The sequence below is a fragment of the Lissotriton helveticus genome, chromosome 3_1, assembly GCF_964261635.1.
Source record: "Lissotriton helveticus chromosome 3_1, aLisHel1.1, whole genome shotgun sequence".
In the NCBI taxonomy this organism is placed as follows: Eukaryota; Metazoa; Chordata; class Amphibia; order Caudata; family Salamandridae; genus Lissotriton; species Lissotriton helveticus.
The window spans coordinates 1767211636-1767236867 of record NC_136061.1 but is presented as its reverse complement, the minus strand read 5'-3'; the positions used below and the strand labels follow the sequence as shown (position 1 = coordinate 1767236867).

Here is a 25232-nt window from a genome sequence, read left to right as displayed (position 1 = left end):
AACAGGAGGTTATCGCCCCGCCCCCACAAACACATGCTGGCCGGAGACAAAAGGCAGCTGGAGTATGTGTGACCCCGGATCCCTGAGTCCTGTTTGTTAAAGCATGTAGACTTTGTTTATGTTGGGCGCATGTTATCATGTTTTGTTTTAGAGAGCTCAAAGAGAACCCTGACACGCGCCTTACCAATAGCAGAGAGGTCTGGGTGGGCGAGATATGCATTTTACGATAACTAGGGTTAAGGGGCTTTCCTTTACGTACTGAAAGATCTGCGGCAGGAAGTTGTCAACGTAAATAAACACCTGGATACAAACCAAATTGTCCTATGCCTACTTTGTACAAACGTGCAGGTAAGAGCAGAAAAAGAAACACCTGGATGCATTAGCGACTTCGCAGAATTCTGTAAGAAGTGCTGCGACTGCTAGAGGTGGAAGGTGAATATGCCACAAACCGACCCGCACTTCCGACACAGTTCTGGGCAGTGAAGCGGAGGGCGGTCTGAAGTTGAATTGGGAAAAGCTTGTGCTGAGTGTTTGGTTACAGTTCTGGGCGGAGGCAGGAGAAGCTTGTGCTGGAGTTCCTAGGATGGGCGGTGCTGGCAGACTACCATTTACGTAGTAACAACAAGAAAGGGTGGAGGGGGCAGGGGAGGAGGGGGCAGGGGAGGAGGGGTCCGGGGAGGAGGGAAGGGCCAGAGGGACTTGATGGGAGTGGTGGGGGGGAGGGGGAGGGTATAGAGAGGGAGAGACAGGACAGGGGGAAGCAGCAGAGACACGGCGGGTAAAATAAACAAACAAGCCTTTCACCGTAACACGGCTGGCAGGGGAGGGGGCGGAGAGGGGAGAGGTGCGACACGGCAGTAGGAGGAGGAGGGGGGAGGAGAGTAGGGGAGGCACGGCCTAGCGGCAGGCAGGCAGGGGAGGAGAGGAGGAGGGGGGAGGAGAGTAGGGGAGGCACGGCCTAGCGGCCGTGCAATCAAGTAGTGAGGGGGCGGAGCTGGGGGAGGCTGTGAGAGAGAGTAGGCAAGGCAGGCGGCTGGGGGCATGTGCACGCGCTTTTAAGCTCAATGCACATGCGCATTGAGCTTAAAAGTCACGGGCACTGCAAGGAATCGCCACGATTCCTTGCAAGTTAGATAAAGTCTGGATGAGCCCCTATAGTCTCGCTTGCTCGATGCGCATGCGCATCGACAGGCGAGACCTAAAAATGCAGAGCGCGCTACAAACTTCCATAAGTTATTTTTGTTCTGTAATGAAGCAAAAAAAACTCGTCAAGTATTTAGCGAAATGCCACGTCGTCACTTCATGTTAATGTCCATTGGAAATGGAATAAAGTATTCTCAGCTGAAAGCGTTCTTGCTCGGTCCTATTCTGGAAACTACAGTCCGTTTCGTTACAGGGCAATAAAGAGACAACTGCTTGAAATGGAAAACTGCAGGTACTCATTCTTCGTGACTTCCTCATTCCCTCTTATGACCCTGGTGCCTTGTCCCATGGACTCTCGTCACAGTTCTGGCTCAAACGGCATTCTGAATTAGCTACCTGGATAGCGATTATTGACAATGTCCATGTCTTCTACTTGTAGGTCAGACAGTTTTGCCAGCTTCTTGCATAGCTGCAAAGGTTTCCGATTCCCATGTGACATTTTCATAATTTCAGTGTAATTATGGGTGATTTCAACACCTATGAGTGATGCTTTCCTGCGAGCAAAATCAAGCAATGAAGACCGGGAAACGTATTAATATTCGAGACTACATCCATTTGAGTAACTTGAAACTTAAAGATCTTAAAATTGCGGGAAGGCAGGGCCAGCTTTACCACTGGTGGCGCCCTTTGCAACACTGTTTGTTGGTGCCCACCAATGACCGCCTCCACCAGGGATTTCCACACCACCATCCTTTAACGGTCCCCCTCAAGTCTCCATAACCACTATCTCCGATGCTTTTAATTAGTTATATAGCGCCACTCATACCAGTGTAGGGTGTCAGAGCACTTTTCATCACACATGCATTACAGAGACTATACAATCATACGTTTATGACTCCGTGTATAGGAAATGTTGCATAAGCCAGAGGGCTACAATGTGTAGGAGTGACATGCCATCCATACTCGTAAGCAGTATCGTTTAAGAGTGCTTGGTCTAGAGAAGCACAAAGTCAGAATTTAACAAGCATTTGCAATGCAATAGGTCTCGCATTTACGCAAGTTTGAACTATTGGCAAAGTAAATGAATATGCATTTTATTTGTTTTGCGTTTTAAAACATAAATAAAAGGCATTGTCATTTATAATACGAATAGCTCAAAGTCACGTAAATGCAAGACCTATTGCATTGCAAATGCTTGTTATTACAGGGTCACCATCACAATTAGAATGACAACATCGGTCTAGTGATTGAAACCCACACTATATACATATATTTTTATAAGGTCACTGAACCATGAATGATATGAGGAGCAGAAGGCAATAGCGTTTTTCTTTTTCCCTCTTTTCTTTTTGTTTTCCTAGGTTGCGCAAATAGCAGAAACCTTTGATATATTCGCTGTAGGTACATTTTAGCCTGCATACATTTTCACTTTTCGGTAAATAAAACCATATCTTTTACATAGAGAATCGTGAGTAAGGTGGGGATTTGTGCACCCCATCCTGAAGGAGTTGATCTCTGAAACATGTCGACGCACCCAAGAGGTGATGTACATAACGTTACATAAACACCTCAAAATTCACCTTTTTAACAGTATCAGCCCGGGGGCCCATTAAAATTTTTGGGGAATTCACCCCACGAGCCAGGTACTTTTTTTAATCACTCAGTTATAACCCCACCACCCACTCACATTCAACCCTCACAGGCACCACGCATAGTCATTGGAAAAGTGCTCCTGCGTAGCCGAAGGTAGTAGCATGCCGCATCCCGTAGAGGGGTGCGAAGACCCCTATGATGAAGCATGACACCAAGGGTCCTTTTGGTGTGTGAGGGGATTTTAAAAACCTTTTTTCCGCGTCGTCTACGCTAACGGTTATCGGGAATCTCAGTAGCCAACTGGTACTTTGTTGCCTTTTTGTTGCATTTGTCTGCTTCTCTGTTTCCATTTTCTTCGAGGCTTCAAGCCCTGCAGGGAGTGCGGTAAAATGATGTCTATTACCGACCCGCACAATGACTGCATCTGGTGTTTAAGTTCTGACCATGATGTAGATGATTGTTCTTCATGTCGGAAGATGAATCCAAAGGCCTTGAGAGAGAGAGAGAGAGAAGCAAAACTCCTGATGGCAAGACTGAAGGCTGGAAAGGAGAAATCGTCGAGATCTTGTTCTCGAAGGGCAAGGTCCAAGACTAAGTCGAGGTCTGGATCTCGTGAAGGTTCATCCTCTAGGTCGAATTCGGATCATGCTTCGAAATCGAAGAAGAAGCATAAGAAGAGGAGACATGAGTCCCGACATCGTTCCGGTAAGGGGTCGAGGTCGAAGTCACCGAAGAAGGTACGTTCTAAGGTGGTTACTCTTGATGTCCCTGAACCTGAAGGTGAGGCCTCACCTCCGGAGTCGCGAGTGCGGGCTCCGAATCCGTCTCCGGCCCGGGAAGAGGAAGAGGTTCAGGAGGATGTGGATTCCGCGCCTGTTGAAGAGCCGTTTCCGGACACTCCCCGAGGTCAGCCTGAAGGTTTTCAGCCGCCCTTTCCTACACCAGGCCAGGACCCATCAGCGTTTCTTAACGCTATGTATGGTGTCTTTTCAAGGGCATGGTACCCCTCTGGTGCGCCTTCGGGTCCCATGGGTCCTCTGGCTTTTAATTTAGGAGTTCCTCACTCCTATCCTCCGGCTCCGTTTATGTCTTATATGCCGGCTCCGACGTCGCCTGTTCAAAGTCGTCCTCGAGTACATCCCTCTGAGCCATCGAGTTCGATACCGAATCTGTCGGAGCCGATGGTGGATCCGGTTGCAAAACGTGTGAAGGAGAGATCCAGAAGGGAGGCTCAACGCCTTTTGGAAGAACGGAGATACTTGGATTCACATTCTGATATGGAGGAAGGTGAATTGGATGAGGATTGTTTTGAAGAGTTGGCTGACACAGGAAGCCTAGATTTCTCTCCAGAGTGGGAGTTGCCCTCAGGCTCTAGTACGCCTTCTAAGGATGTTCAACCGTATCATTTAGTTACGAGGAAGGCTGCTGATCTCCTTAAATTAACTTTGCCGACTGTGGAATTTAAATCCAATATTTTAACTGAGGACTTACATTCTCCAAATTCAGTAGTGGAACCTCTACTTCCATTTAATGATGCCTTGACAGAGCCCGTTTTGGATGTATGGAAGAAACCATTGTCCGCTCCTGCTGTTTCTAAGAGTGTAGCCAGGAGGTACAGGGTTGCTCCTGAGGACCCTGCGTTTTTGACCTCTCACCCTTCACCGGAGAGCTTAGTCATTCAAGCTGCATGTTCTAAGAAGAATGTTAGTGCTTTTCCCCAGGTTCCATGTGAAAAGGAGGCAAAGAAACAAGATCAGGTTGCAAAAAAGACCTTCTCCTCTGCTAGTATGGCATTAAAGTCAACAAATGCCACTTGTCTGATGGGGGGGGTATATGCATGCCCTTATGGATTCTTTGCGTGTTCTTACTCCTAAGATTCCTGATGCCAACAGGAAGGACTTTGAGGAGGTGATTTCAGACGCACAGGCAGCAGCTCGCCAAGTTATACAAAGTGGTCTGGAAACTGCAGACTCTGTGGCGCGCATCATGGGCACTGCTGTCGCTACTAGAAGGTCTGCTTGGTTAAAATCCTCGGACTTTTCGGCGGATGTTCAGGCAACTTTATTGGATCTTCCCTTTGATGGGTCTGGCCTCTTTGGGAAGAAGGCTGATGCGGCCCTTGAGAGATTTAAGTCTTTAGGTCTTCAGATAAGAGGCTCTTCGACCAGCAGAAGATTCAGGGGTTTTGGTCGCTCTTCCTTTCGGAATTACCGACAAGGTCAGCAGCAGCAACCGCAACAGCAGCAGCAAAATTCCATATACAGATCGTACAGGGGAAAGCAGAAAGCACGTCCTCGTGGGCGTCAAGCCTCTTCCTCCTCCACTTCCTCCAACCCTCCTGCCCCAGAAAAGCAGTCCTAGATCCGCCATTCAGTATCATGTGGGTCCGGTGGGGGGGTCGGCTTACCCATTTTCTACAGGATTGGGAATCGGTTACATCAGATCTTTGGGTTCTCAATCTTGTAGAAAATGGGTATGCCCTTCCCTTTCGGGAATTCCCTCCCAATTACCTGCCTTGTCAAGGTTTTTGCACCGAGGAACACTTGTTGCTTCTACAGGAGGAAGTGCAGACTCTGTTAAAAAAAAAAGGTGCGATAGAGGTGGTCCCAGAGCAGGAAAGGGGTTAGGGATGCTACTCCCGGTACTTCCTGATTCCCAAGAAGGATGGCAGACTTCGTCCAATCCTGGATCTCAGGATCTTGAATCTCTTTCTGAAACAGGAGAAATTCAAGATACTCACCCTTGCTCAGGTTCTTCAAGCGCTGCTAGAAGACTGGATGGTGTCACTCGACTTACAGGATGCGTACTTTCACATCCCAATCCTGAAGTCGCACAGGAGGTATCTCCGTTTTACGGTGGGATCGCAACACTATCAGTTTGCGGTCCTTCCGTTTGGACTTACTACTGCGCCTCGAGTCTTCACCAAGGTGATGGCAGTGGTGGCGGCGCATCTCAGAAGATCAGGGATTCCAGTATTCCCTTATTTAGACGACTGGCTGATCAAAGCAGAGTCATCAGAGAGTGCTCCATCATCTGCGAGAGACAACCCAGTTGTTGTACAGGTTGGGTTTTTCGATAAATGTACCCAAGTCTCACCTGGTGCCCTCCCAGCGCAACCTGTTCATAGGTGCTGTACTGGACACAACTGTATGTCGTGCATTTCCTCCTCCTCAAAGGATTCGCGACATACAGGAAATGATTCCTTTATTCTACAGTGGAGCGGTCGTTCCAGTCCTGAAGGTCCTTCGCCTGCTCGGTCTGATGGCTTCATGCATTCTGTTGGTCAACCATGCACGCTGGCACATGAGGGCGCTCCAGTGGTGCCTCCGCAGGCAGTGGTATCAACACAACGGAGATCTCGGGGAGTCTGTGAGGATCTCCAGAGAAGCTGCGGCGGATCTATCTTGGTGGAGCGTAGAAGGCAATCTGTCTCAAGGGAAGCCTTTCCATCTACTTCCATCGGTGGCCACAGTGATAACTGATGCGTCCACTCTAGGGAGGGGTGCTCATCTGGGGGATCTGGAGGTCAAGGGTCTTTGGTCTCCAGAGGAAAGGTTGTTTCACATCAACCTTCTGGAATTGCGGGCGATTCGTTTGGCGCTCAAGGCCTTCCTCCCTTCCCTTCGCGGTCATTCGGTCCAGGTCCTGACTGACAACACGACCGCGATGTGGTACATCAACAAACAGGGAGTAGTGGGGTCGCAGTGTCTCTGCAGAGAGGCTCTGCGCCTCTGGTCCTGGGTTCAGGACCATCAGATTTGTCTGATGGCAAATCTGGCCGGGGTTCTGAACGTTCGTGCAGACAGTCTGTCGGCAGTTCTCTGCCACCACGAGTGGAGGCTTCACCCGGAGGTGGTTCACGACATCTTTCAGATGTGGGGGACTCCTCGGGTGGACCTGTTCGCCACTCACGAAAATGCTCACTGTCCGTCATTCTACAGTCTCCAGTATCCGATGCAAGGAGCCTTGGGGGACGCGTTTCAGTTGAGTTGGGGAAATCAACTCCTTTACGCGTTTCCTCCCATACCTTTGATTCCTCGTGTTCTGAGGAAGATTCGCCAAGACCGGGCCCAAGTCATATTGGTCGCCCCGGATTGGCCAAGAAGGGTGTGGTATACAGATCTTCTCCACCTCTTCTCTCACCCGCCGCTCCGTCTCCCTCTCAGGGCAGACCTCCTCTCTCAGATGGAGGGGCAGGTTCTACACCCCCACCTCCAGACATTACACCTTCATGCCTGGAGATTGAACGGGGCAACCTGAATACCTTTTCCCTCCCACCTGACGTTGTGGATGTCATCTTGTCAGCCAGGCGTGACTCCACTAAGTCTATCTATTCTTATAGATGGTCGAAATTTGTCATGTGGTGTGGGGGAAAGTCTATAGACCCTTTGAGAGCCCATTTGTCTGATGTTCTCCAGTTTGCCCTTTCTCTGGCTCAGCAAGGGCTTGCTGTTGCCACCGTTAAGGGTTATCTTTCTGCGTTGTCGGCATTTCTCTGTTTGCCTGACCAACCTTCTCTTTTCAAGTCTCCTGTGGTTTTAAGGTTTTTGAAGGGCCTCACAAATAAGTTCCCTCCTGCTCCTTTTATTGTGCCTCAGTGGGACTTAAATCTTGTCTTGACCTTTCTGATGGGTGCTCCCTTTGAGCCTCTTCACAAATGTCCTTTGAGGCTTTTGACTCTTAAGACAGTCTTCCTCGTTGCAATAACCTCGGCAAGGAGGGTAAGTGAGCTTCAGGCTCTTAGTTTCAAGCCCCCTTTCTTGACCATTCATGCTGATCGAATGGTTATTAGGACCAGGGCTGCTTTTCTTCCTAAGGTGGTTACTCCTTTCCACCTTGGTCAATCCATTACCCTCCCTACCTTTTATCCTCCCCCCCCCCCCCCCCCTCCCCCACATCCTTCTGAGGAGGAGAGGTTACACCGTCTGGACCCTAAGACGGCGGTGTCTTTTTACTTGGACAGAACTAAAGACTGTCGTTTGAAGGATCAGCTCTTCGTTGGTTTTGCTGGCTGCAACAGAGGAAGAGCTGTCCACGAGAACCTTGTCAAGATGGATCGTATTGTGTATTAAGATCTGCTACTCTTTGGCCGGTAAGGAACCACCAGAGGGTATAAGGGCTCATTCTACAAGAGCTAAATCTTCTACCTCAGCATTGGCTAGAGGTGTTCCTGTAGAGGATATTTGCAGGACCGCGACTTGGTCTTCCCTCCACACTTTCGCGAAGCATTACTGCTTGGATTCCGAGGTGAGGAGGGACGGCCACTTCGCGCGTTCTGTCCTCCAGGATTTTCTGGTTTAGAAGAGTGGACACCCTCCTCCGGGAGTGGGGACTGCTGTGGGACTCTATTCACAAGGTGAGGAATCCACAGGCAGATATTGTATCTACCAGAAAAAGCGTTACCGAAGGTAAGTAACTTGTTCATCTGGAGCACAAAATCCCCCTTTATAAAAAGGCAGCGTCAGCCGGGTACAGCTTATTCTTGGAGGCTTCGCTCCCCACACCATACGCAACAGCTGAGACGGCACAGTTTTGAAAAACTGTTTGCTCAACTTAATGGGGATATTGCAAAATAAATATAAAAATTTGGGTAGGACCACCATTTTAATCACTGCTATGCGGTCCGCCAACGACAGGGGTAAGCCCACCCAACGATCAACCTGCTATACCAACTCAGTATAGGCTCTTCCGTAATTTTCCTGTACCACAACCATCGGATCTCGGTGAATCCAGATATTTCACCGGGTCCTCCGTCCATAGCAGAGGGTAGTTCATCTGATGGGACTTAGTAGCGGGCGTGAGGGGCACAATAACCGACTTTTCCCAGTTAATGGTCAACCCGGAAAAGACCAAACCTTAGTTATTCCCGAATGACTGAAGATAAATACATATGTGGCTCCCGGACATACAGAACCATGTCGTCCGCATAGGCTGAGATCCCGACTGGTCTATTATTAAAGGACAGGGCCGCATCCTTGTGCTGTTGCCGCATTCTACACATTAGAGGCTCCAAAACAATGGCAAAAAGGAAGGGGGGCAAGGGGCACCCCTGCCTAGTGCCTCGCTGGATGGCCAAAGGAGCCGAGGTGAGTCCACCCACCCGCACTCGCGCCGGAGCCCCTGTGTACAGAATTTGGATCCATCGAACAAATACAGGAGGAAAGCCCATTCGATACAGAATAGAGATCATGTACTTCCATTCTATCGAGTCAAACGCCTTGGCTGCGTCAAGGAGCACAGCCACGGCAGGTAAGTCAGGGTCTAGTACATGAAACATAGCAAAGATCGTTCGGGGATTCCATGACGTGGAACGGTCCAGTATAAACCCAGATTGATCTGGTAAGACCAGCAAAGGCATCAGGGGGTGTAATCTGGTAGCTAACACTTTGGCAAGGATCTTAGCATTGATCTTGATCAGAGATGAGGGTCGATAAGATTCACATCTGGTAGGGGTTTTGTCCTTCTTCAGTAGCGTGATGATGAGCGCCTGTCAACGACGGGGGGAGCTGCCCCACCTCGTGTGCCTCCGCATACATAGCCAGAATATGAGGCGCTAACGAATCAGCGTACTGTTTATAAAATTCAGCTGTCAGCCCGTCAGGCCCTGGAGCTTTCTTATTTGGCAGCGACAGAATGGCCTCCTTAACATCCGCCTCAGTTATAGGGAGGCTAAGGAATTTTCTGTAGCCATCCGACAGCCAGGTGCACGCTGTATCAGATAAATACTCTCCTAGAGCCGACTCAGACATGTCACCCCGGGAAGCATGCAGCACCTCATAGAATGTGTGAAACTGGTCAAGAACATCTTCGGGATTAAAGTGGTTGATACCCATATCATCAACCACATGATCTACCAATGGAGCTTCTGTACGCTCCCGCAGTCGACTGGCCAGGACCCTACCAGGTCTACCCCCCTCTCCGTATGCCCTATCCACATCTCTTCGATAGGTATTTTATCTCAGAATTTGCTAAGGAATTATATTCTTCCACATATTCCCTAATTTGCTCTAGCGTATCAGACGTGGGCGAAGTATCATAGGACGCCTCCAGTTCACGTAGTTTATTCTCAGTCCGCTGCAATTGTCCCCGCAGGTCACGTAATATGCCTGCCAATGCATACTCCTCTTAGTGCAACTTTAAATGCTTACCAGAGGGTAGCTGCAGTATCAACCGTACCCATATTAATGTCTAAATATTGCACTATAACCTTCCGGATTGTGTCTTCATATATAGGATCTAAGAGCGCGTCTGCCTGAACCGCCAAGTGAAGGGGCGTCGCAGATTTTGTGGCACAAGTATTTGAAGCAGGACTGGGTTGTGATCAGACAGTGTTCTCGGCAATATACTAACCCCTGTCACCCATTCATTAGCTAAGCCATCTAACAGCCAGTAGTCCAGCCGTGACCATGTACCATGAGCAGGAGTAACATTTGTGCCTTCCCGTACCTTGTCGTGTCGCTACGCATCTACCAGACCCATTTCTTCCATAAAATCACGTACACACTGTGCGACTCTAACCATTCGAGTGGCATTGGAGGACGACCTATCTAACTGTGGATCAATGTGAGTGTTCAGATCTCCCCCAATGATCGATGCGGTCTCCTGCCAGTTTCGCAACATCTGAAACAGTCAGGAAGGACGCTGGATCGTCAACCACTGGCCCATACACATTGACAATCGTCACCATCACCCTACCCAGCTTCCCTCGGACCATCGCCCAGCGGCCCTCGTTATCCACACTGGTGTCACATGGTTGAAATGGAACCCCCCTCTTAACCAAAATCAATACCCCCGGGCATAGAGTAGGAGGAATCCAGCCGAAATGCAGCCCATCGCCGGGCTATTGAGCCCTCAGTATATCTAGTTAGATGGGTCTCCTGCAGTAAGGCGACGTGCACTCCATGCCTATCTAAATGTGCAAGCACCTGCCTAGTTTTCTTGGGAGTGTTTAACCCGCGCACATTCCAGGTAATGCAATTATACTGTTCACCCGCCATCAGTCAAGTCATCCAGGAGTTTCGAGCCAGCATCGTCCCCAAGCACCAAAAATATCAGCATACAACACGTCACAAAAGCAGCAGCACTCACGATCCAGAGTTGCAATCATAGATCGGACCCTGGCCCCCCTCCTACTTCCCCCTTTAGTAGCCCCGATATGCCAAAGACATGTAAACAGAAAGGAAAAGCAGGACCCCCAACCCCCCCACCCACTTTGGCAACCCCAACCCGCCAAAGACACAGCATTCCCCTCCCTCCAACCCGAACATCCAGAACAACACCCATGATACTTTCTGGGTCATACCCATTGAAGGCTGTGGCGGCATCCCACACTCCCGGCCCGAGGCGGAATTGGGCCACCGCAGCTAGAAATCAAGGCCCACAAATAGTGTCCATCAAATCTGGGCACGCTCATGAATCCGGATAGCCCAGGAACTATCCATAAATCCCAACTACAACCATAAGCAACTGGGCAACCCATCACCCTCCTACCCACACATAACTGGCTGTATAAAGCGAAACATCACTCACATCTTGCAGTGGCATCGACCCAAGAAGAACTTCAACAATCAGTGCGCCCGCCATCACAAAGGCCCACCACCCTGCCACTAACAGGATGCCCATCCCATCCTACCGACATGCTACAGTAGTTCCATAAAAGTCAGTCTTCAACATCGGAGGTGTCCCCAGGCGACTGGCGTCTCTTTTGCAGAGATTTAGCGTATGCCATCGCCTGCTTCGGCGTTGAGAAGATCTTTCCCCCCCCCCTACAAATTCACCTATACGCAGCCTCGCGGGATATAACATGGCGTAGGGAATCTCCTCCCGCTGCAGCAGCTTCTTCACATTCTGAAATTCCTTCCGGGCCGCTTGTACTTGCGCAGTAAAATCCGGATAAAACGATAGTTGGTTGTTTTGGTATATAATCTTGCCCTTCTGTCTGGTTATGCGCAAAACTGCGTCACGGTCCCTGTAGTTCAGTAGGCGGAAAATGATAGGCCGCGGCGGTGTGCTAGGGGGCGGCCGGGACGCCAGAGACCGATGGGCCCGCTCTACTGCGAACATGGGAGATAGTTCCTCGGTGCCACAGATTTCCCGCAGCATGGTTTCTACGTAGTCCTCCAGGCGCCCCACATTGGTCGACTCTGGCAGGCCCAGAACGCGGATGTTGTTGTGTCTGGACCTCGCTTCCATGTCCTCATTTTTCGCCTGAATTACTGCCAACAGCTTGGTGATGTCTGATGTTTTGTGTGCGACCTGCTTCAATCCATCTTCCGCATCGGAGATTCTTTGTTCCGCCTCACCAATCCGCGTTGCCTGTCTGTCCAGCTTGGCGGAGAATTGGTCCATGCGGCCATTCAGGGCTTCAATTTTTCCATCGATAGCCTGTAGGCTGGTTTGGATCGCCATAAGAGTTATTTCTAAGGTGGAGGTGCCCTGCGGGGCAGCGCCCTGGTCAGTGTCCGGCGAGCCCACAGGGGGGCGGTTTGTCTCCCTTGCGGAGTTCGAATGTCAGTTTGGGTTGGGACTTCTCCGGTTTACCCATGTTGGCCTCGTAGAACGGTAGTGAGTGTCTACGAACCGCTTGTCCTTCACCCGTGGCGCCTGCCGTCCAAACCAAGCCAGCAGCAGATCTTCGCAGCCCCCCTGAAGCTAGCTATGACCGCGGCGTCTCGCATTGCCCCCTCGTTCTTATGTTGGCCAGAATGTGCTCCGATGCGATGTCTGGAGGGGTGCTAATTAGCGTGCCCAGTAACCACCAGTCCACAGCCACTCTCGGCCTCCGTCCACACCACAGGCCCACCCCCCCTGGCTGAGGAGGGATAACCGAGCACCAGGCCAGCTCGCAATATGTAGTTATTGGAGGGGGGGGGGGCGCCCGCGAAGTCCCAGGTCCCGTCCAAACTCCTCTAACCCAGTGTGTACAAGAGGGGAGGCGGGAAGAAGCAGATCTCCACAAGGGGCCCTCCGCGGGGTGCACAGTCAAGCAAACAAAGTCCAGTCCCTCACTCAAGACCCCAGCAAGTCAGCACATGCACCTGAAGCCAGTTATTATCCCCGTGTCGTCCGCCACCCAGGCCCGGATCCTCGATGCCGGCCCAGCGGCCTGCCCGCGGCCTTCCCGGGCCTCCGGAGCCGGCCGCTCGCGTCTCAGGGCGGCCGAGACTGCAGTGCTTCCCCCGGCGTCCTCCAACTCAAAGGCCGGGCAGTTCTAGGCCCCGCACGGGCCCCGCAGCCCAAACTCAATCCTGCAGCCCCAGGCGCTGTGCCGCCTGCACACGATGCCTCACAGACCTGGCCACCACCGCGGTGCTTCCAGCCGCGATAGATGGCGATTGCAGCGCACCGTTCGGCCAGCCCGTTCAAGGCCGCAGCTAGCGTTACCACGGGCCGCAGTCCCCTCGAGCCCCTGGATTCCAGCTGAAAGTCGAGGGTCACTCCTGGCATAGGACCACCAAAGATTGCGATCGTCGACACGATCGGGGCAGGATATTACAGGATTTTATCGCGGTGGCCGGCAGAGCAGCTCTACTGTGCTGCCATCTTGCCGCGCGCCAAGCCCGGTCCCAACCTGTACTTGCCTGTAACACCCCTTTGATCGCTACAGGGTGCCAAACGCCAAAACAGCACTTTGCACCGGGCTGCCCCAGTGCCACTGAGGGTGCACCTTTTGTGCTAGCATGAATGCTCCCCTGCCACCCCTACCCCATTTGCCCTGAGCTGAAGTCCAGGAGCTTTGCTTCCACAACCACCAACTGGAGGCCCCTATCCCCCATTGGATAACATTTGGCCTAAGCACTCTGTGCCCAGCCGCCCTAGTGCCGCTGAGGGTGTAACAAGAGTACATCCTCGACCCCTGGGACTCCTGAGTCTACCCCCAGAGTACCAACTCCCACAACCGAATACTTACCTTTGAACCGATAACCCTATTGTCCTTCATAAAATAACATTTGATAGTTTTTCTTCTATTCTCCTCCATAAAATAGTTTTTTTTCTGTGAAAAGTTTCTAAGTGTGGAGTTGGAAAATCTAAGAAACCCTTTAAAACTGTTACTAAATAACAAAATTGCTTTTACTTACCTGTTTACAGGAAATGTCCCAGGGCAGTATCCCGGTATACTGCACTGTTAGAAAAGTAAACTGTAAAGTAATCTACATGACATTCTTCTAAAAATCCAATTCAAAGTATATGTACAGTATATCAAAAGCATTGCATTACTAGTAGCTCTACTGTAATCAAATCAAAGTGCATATACAAACAGCATTACTACTGTAAAGTACTTATTGCTCACCTGTGCTTGCTTAGTTCTAGAAAATAAAATCACAAAATATTTTTTTGCGAAACCAATTGATCTGAGTTCAGTTTTTGAGAGAGTGACATCATCATTTGCTGATTGAGTGTGTACAACAAATGCTTAACACTACCCTCTGATACAGCCTTACTGCTCGACTATACTACCACAAATAGAGCGTAAGGTGCTATCTACTCTTATCTCTGCCTAGCTTTGGGGTTCCACTGGGCTCTCTGCACACTATTCCTCACTTTGGTGCAGAATTTGCAGAGCCAGCTGCTTCGAAGAGGCAGGAGGGAGCATAGTAGCCCAGCAGCAACATTTTCAAAAAAATCTTTTTTGGGGGCATTAAATCCATGACCCAAGGAGAACATACCAAGGTGTTTTTTTTTTAAACTACTAGTAGGAGCTCAATGTGTTTCAAGTGGAGTACAAGGCCTTCTTGTGGTTTTTAGGTCTCGCGACCTATCGATGCGCGCAAGCGCATCGAGCGGAGCGAGAATTCAAGTAGCCAAAATCCTCGTCAAACCAAGGGCTTTCTGCTGCGGTTTTGTTTACGTTCACGTGAATCACGTGATCAAACAAGCACGCGCATCAGCCTCCCTCCCTCCTAATTGCATTTTTTTAACGCCCGCCGCACAGCACATCAAAGGGCTTCGCCCAGCGTGCGCTCTGCGACTTCTCGGCTTCTCCTCCCCTAATTAGTCATGGCTCAGTTTCCCGGCGCACGCATTTGTTGACATTTTTTTTCGCCGCTCTCCCCACTCGGCCCCCTCCCCTGCCCGCCGTGTCGCATTTCTCCTCCCCCCTCCCCTTCTCTGCCTTCCATTCCGTCTTGTTTTAATTTATGTAACTTCGTCCACGCTAATTTTTACTATTATTTATAAGTATTTAGTTTTGCAGCATAATATCATTGGTGCAACAAGGATATTGTGCTGCAAAACTAAATGTTCGAGGCATGTGGGCTGCTAAATTCATATCTATTGCATAGATCGCCGCCTAGTGTTGGGTCCGGATGATTGCACATTGTTGTCCTGGAAGAGTCTTCGAAGTATCACGAGATAGGTGGCTCCTCCCCTGGACTACAGTGCGCATGGGCATCGACTCCATCCCCAGATTGTTTTTTTCCGCCATTGGGTTCGGATGTGATTTCGACGTCTCCTTGTCGGAATCGATAAACTTACTTCTTTAAGGCCAAAAGGCCTTCGTTAACCTGTCGGTATTGTTCGCGTCCGGCCTCGTGTTCCATCCGACTCTTTGAGTCGGACTTCTGCGGAGTCAATAACTCTTCGGACAACAAGGCCCTGTCGTCGCAGCAAGACCCCGACGAACTTACCATGGAACGAAGTCCGTTCAAGCGCTGCCCCGTTTGTGGGTCCAAGTACCCACATATCGACGTGCATCCGGTCTGTAACAAATGCCTCTCGCCGGACCACAACGAGGAGGACTGTATGGCCTGCTCCAAATTCAGGTCAAAGAAGACGCTCAAGCTTCGGCGCGCCTCGAGGCCCAGCGAGAGGCTCCGGCACCCGATGACATCTTCGACGAGCCCGAGGCAGAAGGCACAAGCCATCATCTGCAGATTTCACCACCGTCGACGGAGGTAGAGGCCGATCCCGGAGAACCCGTCGAGGGCCAGGACCTTGAATACGTCGAGGGTAGGGGACGACTAAGAAGTTTATGGGGCCGCGGAAGATAGCTCGGAGGAAGAGCTATGCCCCGAAAGTTACATGACTCAGGCTCAGGTCACGGGATCGCCACTCGGCCTTACCCACGACCCTGCACCGCTATCCCCGGCCCCGCCTTCTGGCCCGGCCACGGACTCAACAGCGGAGACGCCATTGCGCGTATCGAAACCGAAACCTTCGGATTCGACGACATCAAAGATGGCCGACGTACCATCGAAACCGAAACCTTCGGATTCGACGACACCAAAGATGGCCGCCGTACCATCTAAACTGCCGACGGATGCTACGTCATCGACATCGTCGCCCTCCAGCACTCAGAAGTCGAAGAAGACTGTCGAGCCAACACCGAAGAAGGCTGTCGAGCCGACACCGCCACAAAAGGTGGCCAAGGACCCGTCCTCAAAAAAGGCCGTCCAACACGTGTCTAGCGCGGTTCCTCCGGTAAAGTCCACTAAGACTGTTCAAAGTCCTTCGGACGCGACTGCGGCGCCGACAGGCACACGCCAGATCGAGGCACAGTCAACAAAGGGACACGACCCGAGGTCCGGAGGCCCTACGCATCGGCACAAAGACGCCGGATCGAAAGCAACGCCATCGGCGCATAAGCCTGCAAAGGAGGCACGGACCACTGAAGCCGAAGATGTGTCGGCGGACACCTCGTCGACACCGAGGGCCTCCGATAGTGACGGACGTGGGGCATCAGTTACCAAACCCTCCGCTTCCTTCACTAAGCAGGTCACGGACTCCCTCAAACGTATTCGGGAGAAGACTTTGACGTCGACCACTCACACGTCGGCTCCGAAACTGGTTGACGCACCTGCGAAGCCTTCAAGCAAGCTTCTCTACACACTGCCGCCAAAGGTGGCACCGAAGGCATTTGCACCAAGATCGGTGCCAAAGATCACTGACCCGTCAGAACCTTCGACGCTAGGTGGCAGATGCCGAAACTGGGAAATTGACGCTCTATAAGCGAAAGATCACTTCCCAGCCATTGGAATCCTATGTCATTCCACTTAAGAAGAAAAGGCCGGCACAGGACAGTCCTGCCCTTGTTGAACCTCTTCAGCCTCCACCAAGGAGGAGCCCATCACCTTCCCCCACCCAGTCAGGGGGAGAGGAAGATGACCAGGATGACCAGTGCAATTTCCCAGCTGACAATGACCCTGATGAACAACAGGACTCATATGACGACACAGGTGACCAGGGCGGCCATCAGGTGGTACAAGACCCACAGGTTTTTGGTGCACGTACATCCCCAACTGAGGATTCTGCGGCATTTAATGCCTTGATAGAGCGGGCAGCTGCAAATCATAATGTGGACATGCATGCAGACCCGGTGGGAGTAGATTTTTTGTTTGACACTTTCTCAGCATCAGAAAAGACTGTTAAAACACTTCCTATGCTAAAAGGTGTCCTTAAGCATGCCCCAGAAATCTTTAAGGAACCTACCAGGGCGAGAGTGGTGAACCCATGTATTGAAAAGAAATACAGAGCGGCACCTGGTGACCCTGCATATATTCGGGGACAGTTGCCTCTGGACTCGTTGGTGGTCGCAAATGCCCACAAAAGGGCGAACTCCCAGATGACGGGTGAAGCTCCTCCCCCAGACAAGGAGTCGAAAGTGCTTGAGGCATCTGGCAAAAGGGTGGCTGCGCAGGCTGCCAATATCTGGCGCATATCGAACACACAGGCACTGTTGGCACGATATGATAGGGCGCATTACGACACACTAGAGCAGCTCCTTCAACACCTACCAGATGAGTTTAAGGAGGCAGCCGAGATGCTCATACAGGAGGGAAAGCTCATTTCAAACGCTGCAATAAAGTGTGCGCTTGATGTGGCGGATACAGCGGCTAGGGGTATTAACACTAGCGTCATGTTACGGCGCCAAGCATGGCTTCGCATATCAGGTTTTAAACCTGACATTCAAACAACTATACTCAACCAGCCCGTTAATCATGACCGACTGTTTGGCCCTGAAGTTGACACCACCCTCGAAAAAATTAAAGACAATGAGACAGCAAAGTCCATGGGGGCGCTTCAGTCTCAGCAATTCAGGGGGAGCACTTTTCGTCGCTCAGGTACCCGCGGTGTTACCAGGGGACACCTGGCACAACAGACACAATTCACGAAAGGTGGCGCACAGTCCTCGTACCCCAAGCAAGGTAGAGGGGGTTACAGAGGGAATAGTACCAAGGGCAGAGGCAGAGGAAACAACAACTCCCGTTCCTCTGCCACCAACAAACAGTGACTCTGTCACTGCCCCCCGACCATCCAACACCTGTCGGGGGGAGGCTCCAGCAGTTCCTGCCAGTCTGGACATCCATCACCACAGACAGGTGGGTGAGAACTTATCCAGTACGGTTATTGTTTGGAGTTAACATCCACTCCTCCCAACATTCCCCCAAGACGACATTCTATGTCGGCAGAGCACTTGCACTTATTGCAGCAGGAAGTGGTGGTGATGCTGCAAAAAGGCGCAATAGAGCTCGTACCAGTGGAGGAGGAAGGTACAGGGGTCTATTCCCTGTAGTTCCTTATCCCAAAAAAGGACGGATCCCTCAGACCCATTCTGGATCTACGCCCTCTCAACCTGTATATATTGTCAGAACATTTTCACATGCTGACGGTGCAGCAGATTCTTCCCCTGCTAAACCAAGGGGACTTCCTAGCGACCTTGGATCTCAAGGACGCTTATTTTCACATACCACTCCACCCATCCCACAGAAAATACCTCCGGTTCACCATCCAAAACAGGCATTATCAGTTCAAAGTCCTACCCTTTGGAGTGACCACTGCCCCCAGAGTGTTTACAAAGTGTCTGGCGACAGTTGCGGCGCACCTCAGGAGACAGAACATACATGTCTACCCTTACTTAAACGACTGGCTTGTTCAAGCAAAGTCGGAACAGCAGTGCGCCGCAGACATGTCCCACACCATTCACCTCCTTCACAGTCTGGGGTTCTCACTGAACTACCCAAAGTCGCACCTTCAGCCAGCCCATGTGCGGCAGTATCTGGGCGCGACGATAAATACCCTGACTGCTATGGCTCAGCCGAACCCGGTGAGGATCGACAACATTCAGTCGCTCATCCAGAGGTTCAGGCCGCAACACTCACTACCAGCGAGAGTGTTCATGCAGTTGATAGGCATGATGGCCTCCTGCATCTTCATAGTCCCGCACGCAAGGTTGCATATGCGTCCGCTCCAAGAATGCTTGGCAAATCAGTGGACACAGGCTCAGGGACAACTAACAGACCTAGTGTTGGTGACCGGTCGGGCATACACCTCTCTGCATTGGTGGAATCCACACAACCTTTGCAAGGGCCGACCGTTCCAAGAGCCTGTGCCACAGATTATTTTAACGACTGACGCATCTCTCCAGGGGTGGGGAGCTCACGTGCTCCACTACACAGTGCAGGGACTGTGGTCAACGCAGCAACAGAAGTTGCACATCAACTACCTGGAACTGATGGCAATCTTCATGGCGCTCAAGTCCTTCAAAGTACATCTGTGCAACAAGGTCGTGTTGATCCGGACGGACAACATGACAGCCATGTACTACATCCAGAAGCAGGGAGGTACTCACACTCCACAGCTGTCTCATCTGGCTCAGAGCATGTGGAAGTGGGCCATTTAGAGGAACATCTTCCTCATGGCGGAACACCTCCCGGGCAAGGACAATCAGATGGCGGATCTGCTCAGCAGGTACAGCCATCAAATGCACGAGTGGGAGATACATCCATCAGTACTCCACCCGTACTTCCAGCAGTTGGGTCATCCAGAGATAGACCTCTTTGCCACAAGGGAAAACGCAAAATGCCAAAGCTTTGCCGCCAGGTTCCCTCACCCGGAATCGCTGGGGAATGCGATATGGATGAACTGGTCAGGCAGATTTGCGTACGCTTTTCCCCCAGCGCCTCTCATTCCGCTGGTGGCAAGAAAGCTAAAGCAACACTCGATGACGCTCATCCTAGTTGCTCCAACGTGGGCACGCCAACCATGGTACACCACGTTTCTAGAACTTTCCGTGGTACCGCATCAAAGGCTGCATCTCTCCCCAAGCCTCTTGACGCAGAACCATGGCGACATTCAGCATCCAGATCCGCAACAGCTCAATCTGGCGATCTGGCTCCTGAGGTCCTAGAGTTTGGCTACCTCAACCTGCCTCCTGAATGCATGGACATCATCCGGGAGGCAAGAAAGCCCACCACCAGAGCTTGCTATGCAGCAAAATGGAAGCGGTTTGTCATTTACTGTACAGCCCACAACATCAACCCGCTAGATGCATCCATTCCTAACATCATCTGCTATTTGTTACATCTTTACAAATGCAATCTAGCGTACGCTTCCATTCGGATACATTTATCCGCCATAGCGGCTTATCTCCAGAACAGGCAGCATCTCTGTTTTCAGGGTGCCTGCCATTAAAGCTTTCCTGGAGGGACTGAAACGAGTCATTCCTCCGAGAACACCACCAGCTCCAGTGTGGAACCTCAATGTGTTCCTCACTCGGCTGATGGGCCCACCTTTTGAGCCACTCCACTCATGCGAGATTCAGTTCCTGACATGGAAAGTGACTTTTCTCATTGCTATTACATCGCTCAGGCGTGTTAGTGAGCTACAAGCGCTCACGATCCAAGAGCCATTCATCCAGATTCATTCAAACAGGGCAGTGCTCCGCACTAACCCCAAATTCCTTCCTAAGGTGGTGTCACAGTTTCATATCAACCAAACTATTGACCTGCCCGCGTTCTTTCAAAACCCACAAACAGTAGCAGAAAGAATGCTCCATACATTAGACGTTAAAAGGGCGTTGATGTACTACATTGACAGAACACAACACTTTAGGAAAACACAACAACTTTTTGTTGCCTTCTCAGCCCAGCACAAAGGCAACCCTATTTCCAAAGCAGGAATAGCCAGATGGATTGTTAAGTGCATTCAGATCTGTTATCAGAAAGCTAAACGTACTTTAACAGTACCCCCAAGGGCGCACTCCACACGCAAGTTGGGGGCCTCCATGGCTTTCCTAGGGAACATTCCTTTGGAAGACATTTGTAGAGCAGCCACGTGGTCTACACCACACACATTTACAAAACATTACTGTGTCGATGTGCATTCCAAGCAGCAAGCAGCTGTAGGACAGGCTGTTCTCAAGACACTCTTTCAGACTTCTGCAGCTGGCACAGGCAACCGCCGTTAATGGAGGTACTGCTATGTATTCTATGCAATAGATATGAATTTAGCAGCCCACATGCCTCGAACTGAATATGCTACTTACCAGTATGCATCTGTTCTTGGCATGTAGGGCTGCTAACATTCATATCGCCCACCCTCCTCCCCGGTGCCCGTAGCGGCTGTGGATACTCTCTTGCATTCAATCATTAGCATGGACATCCTTTACACTATTTCACTCCATCTCTGCCACAATGGCTAAAAACAATCTGGGGATGGAGTCGATGCCCATGCGCACTGTAGTCCAGGGGAGGAGCCACCTATCTCGTGATACTTCGAAGACTCTTCCAGGACAACAATGTGCAATCATCCGGACCCAACACTAGGCGGCGATCTATGCAATAGATATGAATGTTAGCAGCCCTACATGCCAAGAACAGATGCATACTGGTAAGTAGCATATTCAACTTATAAGGTCCCACAAGCGAGACCTATTGGCAATGCCAATGCTTGTTTTTTATGATTGCATTTTGTGAGCTGATAAATATGAAGAGATTCCGAAATTTTTTTCTCTCTCCAAGTCTTTCTTTTAAAAAATTTCCATCCACAAAATGCAGTCCTCAAAACTGTTACGACTCAGACATGTCAGTTTTTTTAATTACAACTTTATCAAACAATTTTTATAATTACTGATGGTAAACATTGCGTGAATTACTGAAATATCCAGTTCATGAAAAATAGGTTATTTTTTGGACCTAGGTCTGCTTTATATATTTTTATAGAATATATTAACATGCTTACTCTTTGGTGAAGCCAATAGTTGTTGGGACTCTGACAAGATCAGTATATCTGCCCTAGTGTGGCCAGGACCTGCAAGACCAACCACATGCCAGAAGGTGTGTGAGACGGTAGGTAGGTGGTAGGGAGCAAGGCCTGCCATTTTCATGCTATTCATGGCTGAAGGGGGAGGAGGGATTGGGCACTTGCACGGGTTTGGCTGCAGGGTCAGGCTTTGTTGCGTACGGTTGAAGGCCACCCAGCAGGGGAAGTGGAGGCTGGGCACTTGCAGGGGGTTAAGCGCAGGGCTTTGTCCCCCCTGCACCCAACCCCACCCCACCCCATCCCATCGGCTGTGCATGGCGTGGGGTTGCTGGCCTTCAAGGGGTTAGACACAGGCCATACACAGCGTTACATTTGATAATTAAACATTGCGTCTGGGAATTCACTGGAAAAACAGATTAAAGTAACGTTATAGTTGGGTGAAAATTTCAGTGACACTGTAATGTTTTTAAACACTGTATTACACCAGTTATATGCATCTCAAATAACTTGTGCCCTTGCCATGCACTGCTTATGCCCTTACATATTAAATCAGTCATGATCTGTTCTATGACACCATTGATAAAATCACTGCAACATCTGTAAATTACACAATTAATGACACCATGCTGGCTGGATACTGTACCATTGACTTTCAATCTTTGTTTTGTTCCCCCCCCCCTTGTGAATATATTTTCAGTTCGTGCTTGTAGTGTAGCAAACCTGCAAGATCTTACCTTTGACTTAAAGTGTGAAGATCAGGAAAAAATAGAAAATGTTTTGGTCCTGTTCTCTACTGGGCATGATTAGATGGTAGATTTGTTTTCCTTGGTGTTTTGCAGTCCAAGTGAGGAGCATGAACTAATTGTAGAGGAATAAGGCGATCATTTTCTCTGAAAATAAAGTATACACATTTAAAAAATATGTTCTTAAAGGTCCAACTTTATTGGAAACACTGTAATGGAGAGCAAGTACTGGGACTGCTTGTGCTCAGTGGATTTATTGTGTTTATTTTTCATGGATAATATCGATGTCCCTCCATTAAACTGGCTGCTTTTCACAAATATTGTATCATTAAGCATTTTTTGTGTAGAAGTGTGGAAATTGAACTGTAATAGTTACTTTTATTATCAGATACAATCTGTATAGTTAGCAATAAAACTAAATTCCCAGGGCGTGTAAGACTAAAAGATGGCCATCAGGCGGTGTGATTTTGACCTTCATGGAAATTAATGAGCCAAATGTGGATTTCTTTTTAGTTCTGGCCTTTTTTCGTGATCTTAGTACTTTAAAAACCACAAGCATTGGCAATGCCAAAGTGTATGGCTTGTCAAGCATGAAGTTTATTTGCACATGCAGTATGTAAAAAGTTGGCAAACCTATAAATGAGTGGTACAGCTATCCCTTTGTGCGCAAAAACAGAATATGAATGACCCATGAAGGAAGTGGACTGACCAAAAGTGCCTCTGAATACTATACAGATTTTTATGATTTTGTTAGGAAAACTAAGCTAGTCTCTTCAATCGAGACCTCTAAAGTGACACTTGGTTCCAAATGTTATGCCCTCCTTTCTCTCAAAAAACACCTCCTATTGTGGGAGACTTATCCTAACCGTGGTTGTTGTCTAACCATTTCCTGTTACTACCATAGGTGCACCATTTTATTTTTTTGTCCTCTCCTTGAGCAAATGATTTTGATCTTGTATGTAAGATAGTGTTCCCTTGATGTTTACGACCCTTTCGTTTTCTCTTTTAGGGAGAGTCTTCTCTTGGGGCATGGGCACCAACTACCAGCTGGGTAACGGGGAGGAGGATGATGCCTGGAGTCCATTTGAGATGGTGGGGAAGCAGCTTGAAAACCGTGTGGTTCTGTCAGTGTCCAGTGGTGGACAGCATACAGTCTTGCTAGTTCGAGACCAGGAGGAACAGAGTTGATGATTGCCTGCTATTCAAAGGACTCTGGAACGAAATCCCATTATCAACAGATTTGAACAAATGTAGCTTTCCTTTTGGATCAGTGGACTACAAATCACAAATGTGCTCGCTCCTTCTAAAAAAAGAAAATCTAATAATAACATATCTGCATGCCTGGGTGGATCTTTATCAAGGATAGACTCCTCTCTATACGTTAGTCTCTGCTCTTTCGCCATTGGTCATACTTTTTTTGTGAGGCTCTGTATAATTGATTTTACGCTCGCACAACAAGACTCCTTTCGTGTTTAATGCAATGCAAATTTATGCTAGCTAGTTGGCAGGAAGTAGCTACATGTTGACACCCTGTCAAAGTACTTTTTAAGAGTTTGCCAGAGGGCTGCTGTACAGTTCACTAAGCTATCAACTTTGTTCAAAAGCTTGTTCTTCTTGTGGACACGCTGAACACTACACCAGTGTTACCTCATTGGCAAGTGTATTTTATTTATCATACTAAGTGGGAATGGGCCTGTGATGATTGTTCTTCCTTCATAACTGGTGTAAAGCTACCTGGTTTTAAAAACTGGCTTTCGTAGTGGTTATGCCAATCAATCCTGCTTCATCTCCTACCTCCATGGCCCTTTCTGCTATTTCTCCCAGGCTCTGCAGAGACATTTTCACATATTTGCCTCCATCCTCTTTCTCCCTTTCTTAGACGCAGCATGTCTGTTTAATTGTACCTTTTGCTTGCCGGTAAAGTCATACCATTGGAAAAGCTAGAGCGAGAGGCCAAATATGCCAATCAAGTTAAGGAAAGTGACCAGTATTCATTGAAATCAGCCTTACCATCTCTGATACTTTGCACATCCCATTAGAGTAGCTGAAGGCTCTAAAGCTGCATCACAGTGGATCCTTCCTCTTAGTACTAAAAGCAAACTTCAGTTTCACACTGTCTCCCCAAACCCAAATAGGAAGGATCCTCCTGCATTTTACTAATAGTTGTGTGGGACTGAGCCTCTGAACTGATCACATTTGCAATGGGACGTATGTGTTGCCTTCATTTTATACACCTTGTACTCCATACGCCCTGTCGCATAGGAGCACCCTCCCATCCTGTCTATTTTCTTAGGGTTTACCAACAGCAATACGTATTAACACATTCTGTACAAAACAAACAATCAAAAGTTATTTTTTTAACGAATGAGTAAACTATTTTGAATGGGGATTTGGAGGGGGTGGGGGAACCTGGGAAATCTTGACTTTTTAATAAATATGCTTTTTTTAAGCACCAGCTTGTTTTTATTATGTTGTGTAAAACATTGTGTTCTATGTTACACGCCTCTTGATTACCTATCCGTACCCTCCCTCTCTTTACTGTTTTTCACCAAGTGTTGGTTTGCTTTCATTTGACAGGGGAACAATGTGGATTTACTGCTTAATGCTTTCTGAGGGTGAATAATCCATGACTGAGTTTAAATATTGAGAGGAAATTGCCCTCTGCTTCGAAGGGCATTTCTTAACCCAAGGCGGTCCTGACCTTCAAGGATTTCAGATTAATGGGGTTATTATGAAACATTGGCCCGAAAGGTCGGCTTTTAAGCTGAGAATGGC

The 25232-nt window shown here is 49.3% G+C and overlaps 1 protein-coding gene across 4 annotated transcripts in view; it reads left to right on the top strand.

Moving 5' to 3' along the window:
- RCC1 (regulator of chromosome condensation 1) overlaps positions 1 to 24909 on the top strand; it is an 80779-nt gene extending 55870 nt beyond the window's left edge. For all 4 annotated transcript variants that reach the window (XM_078682590.1, XM_078682589.1, XM_078682588.1 and 1 more), the window contains one exon: positions 23467 to 24909. In XM_078682590.1, coding sequence (XP_078538716.1) covers positions 23467 to 23645 — 179 coding nt within the window. In that variant the 3' untranslated portion in view covers positions 23646 to 24909. The remainder of the gene's footprint in view (positions 1 to 23466) is intronic.
- Positions 24910 to 25232: the final 323 nt, after the last annotated feature.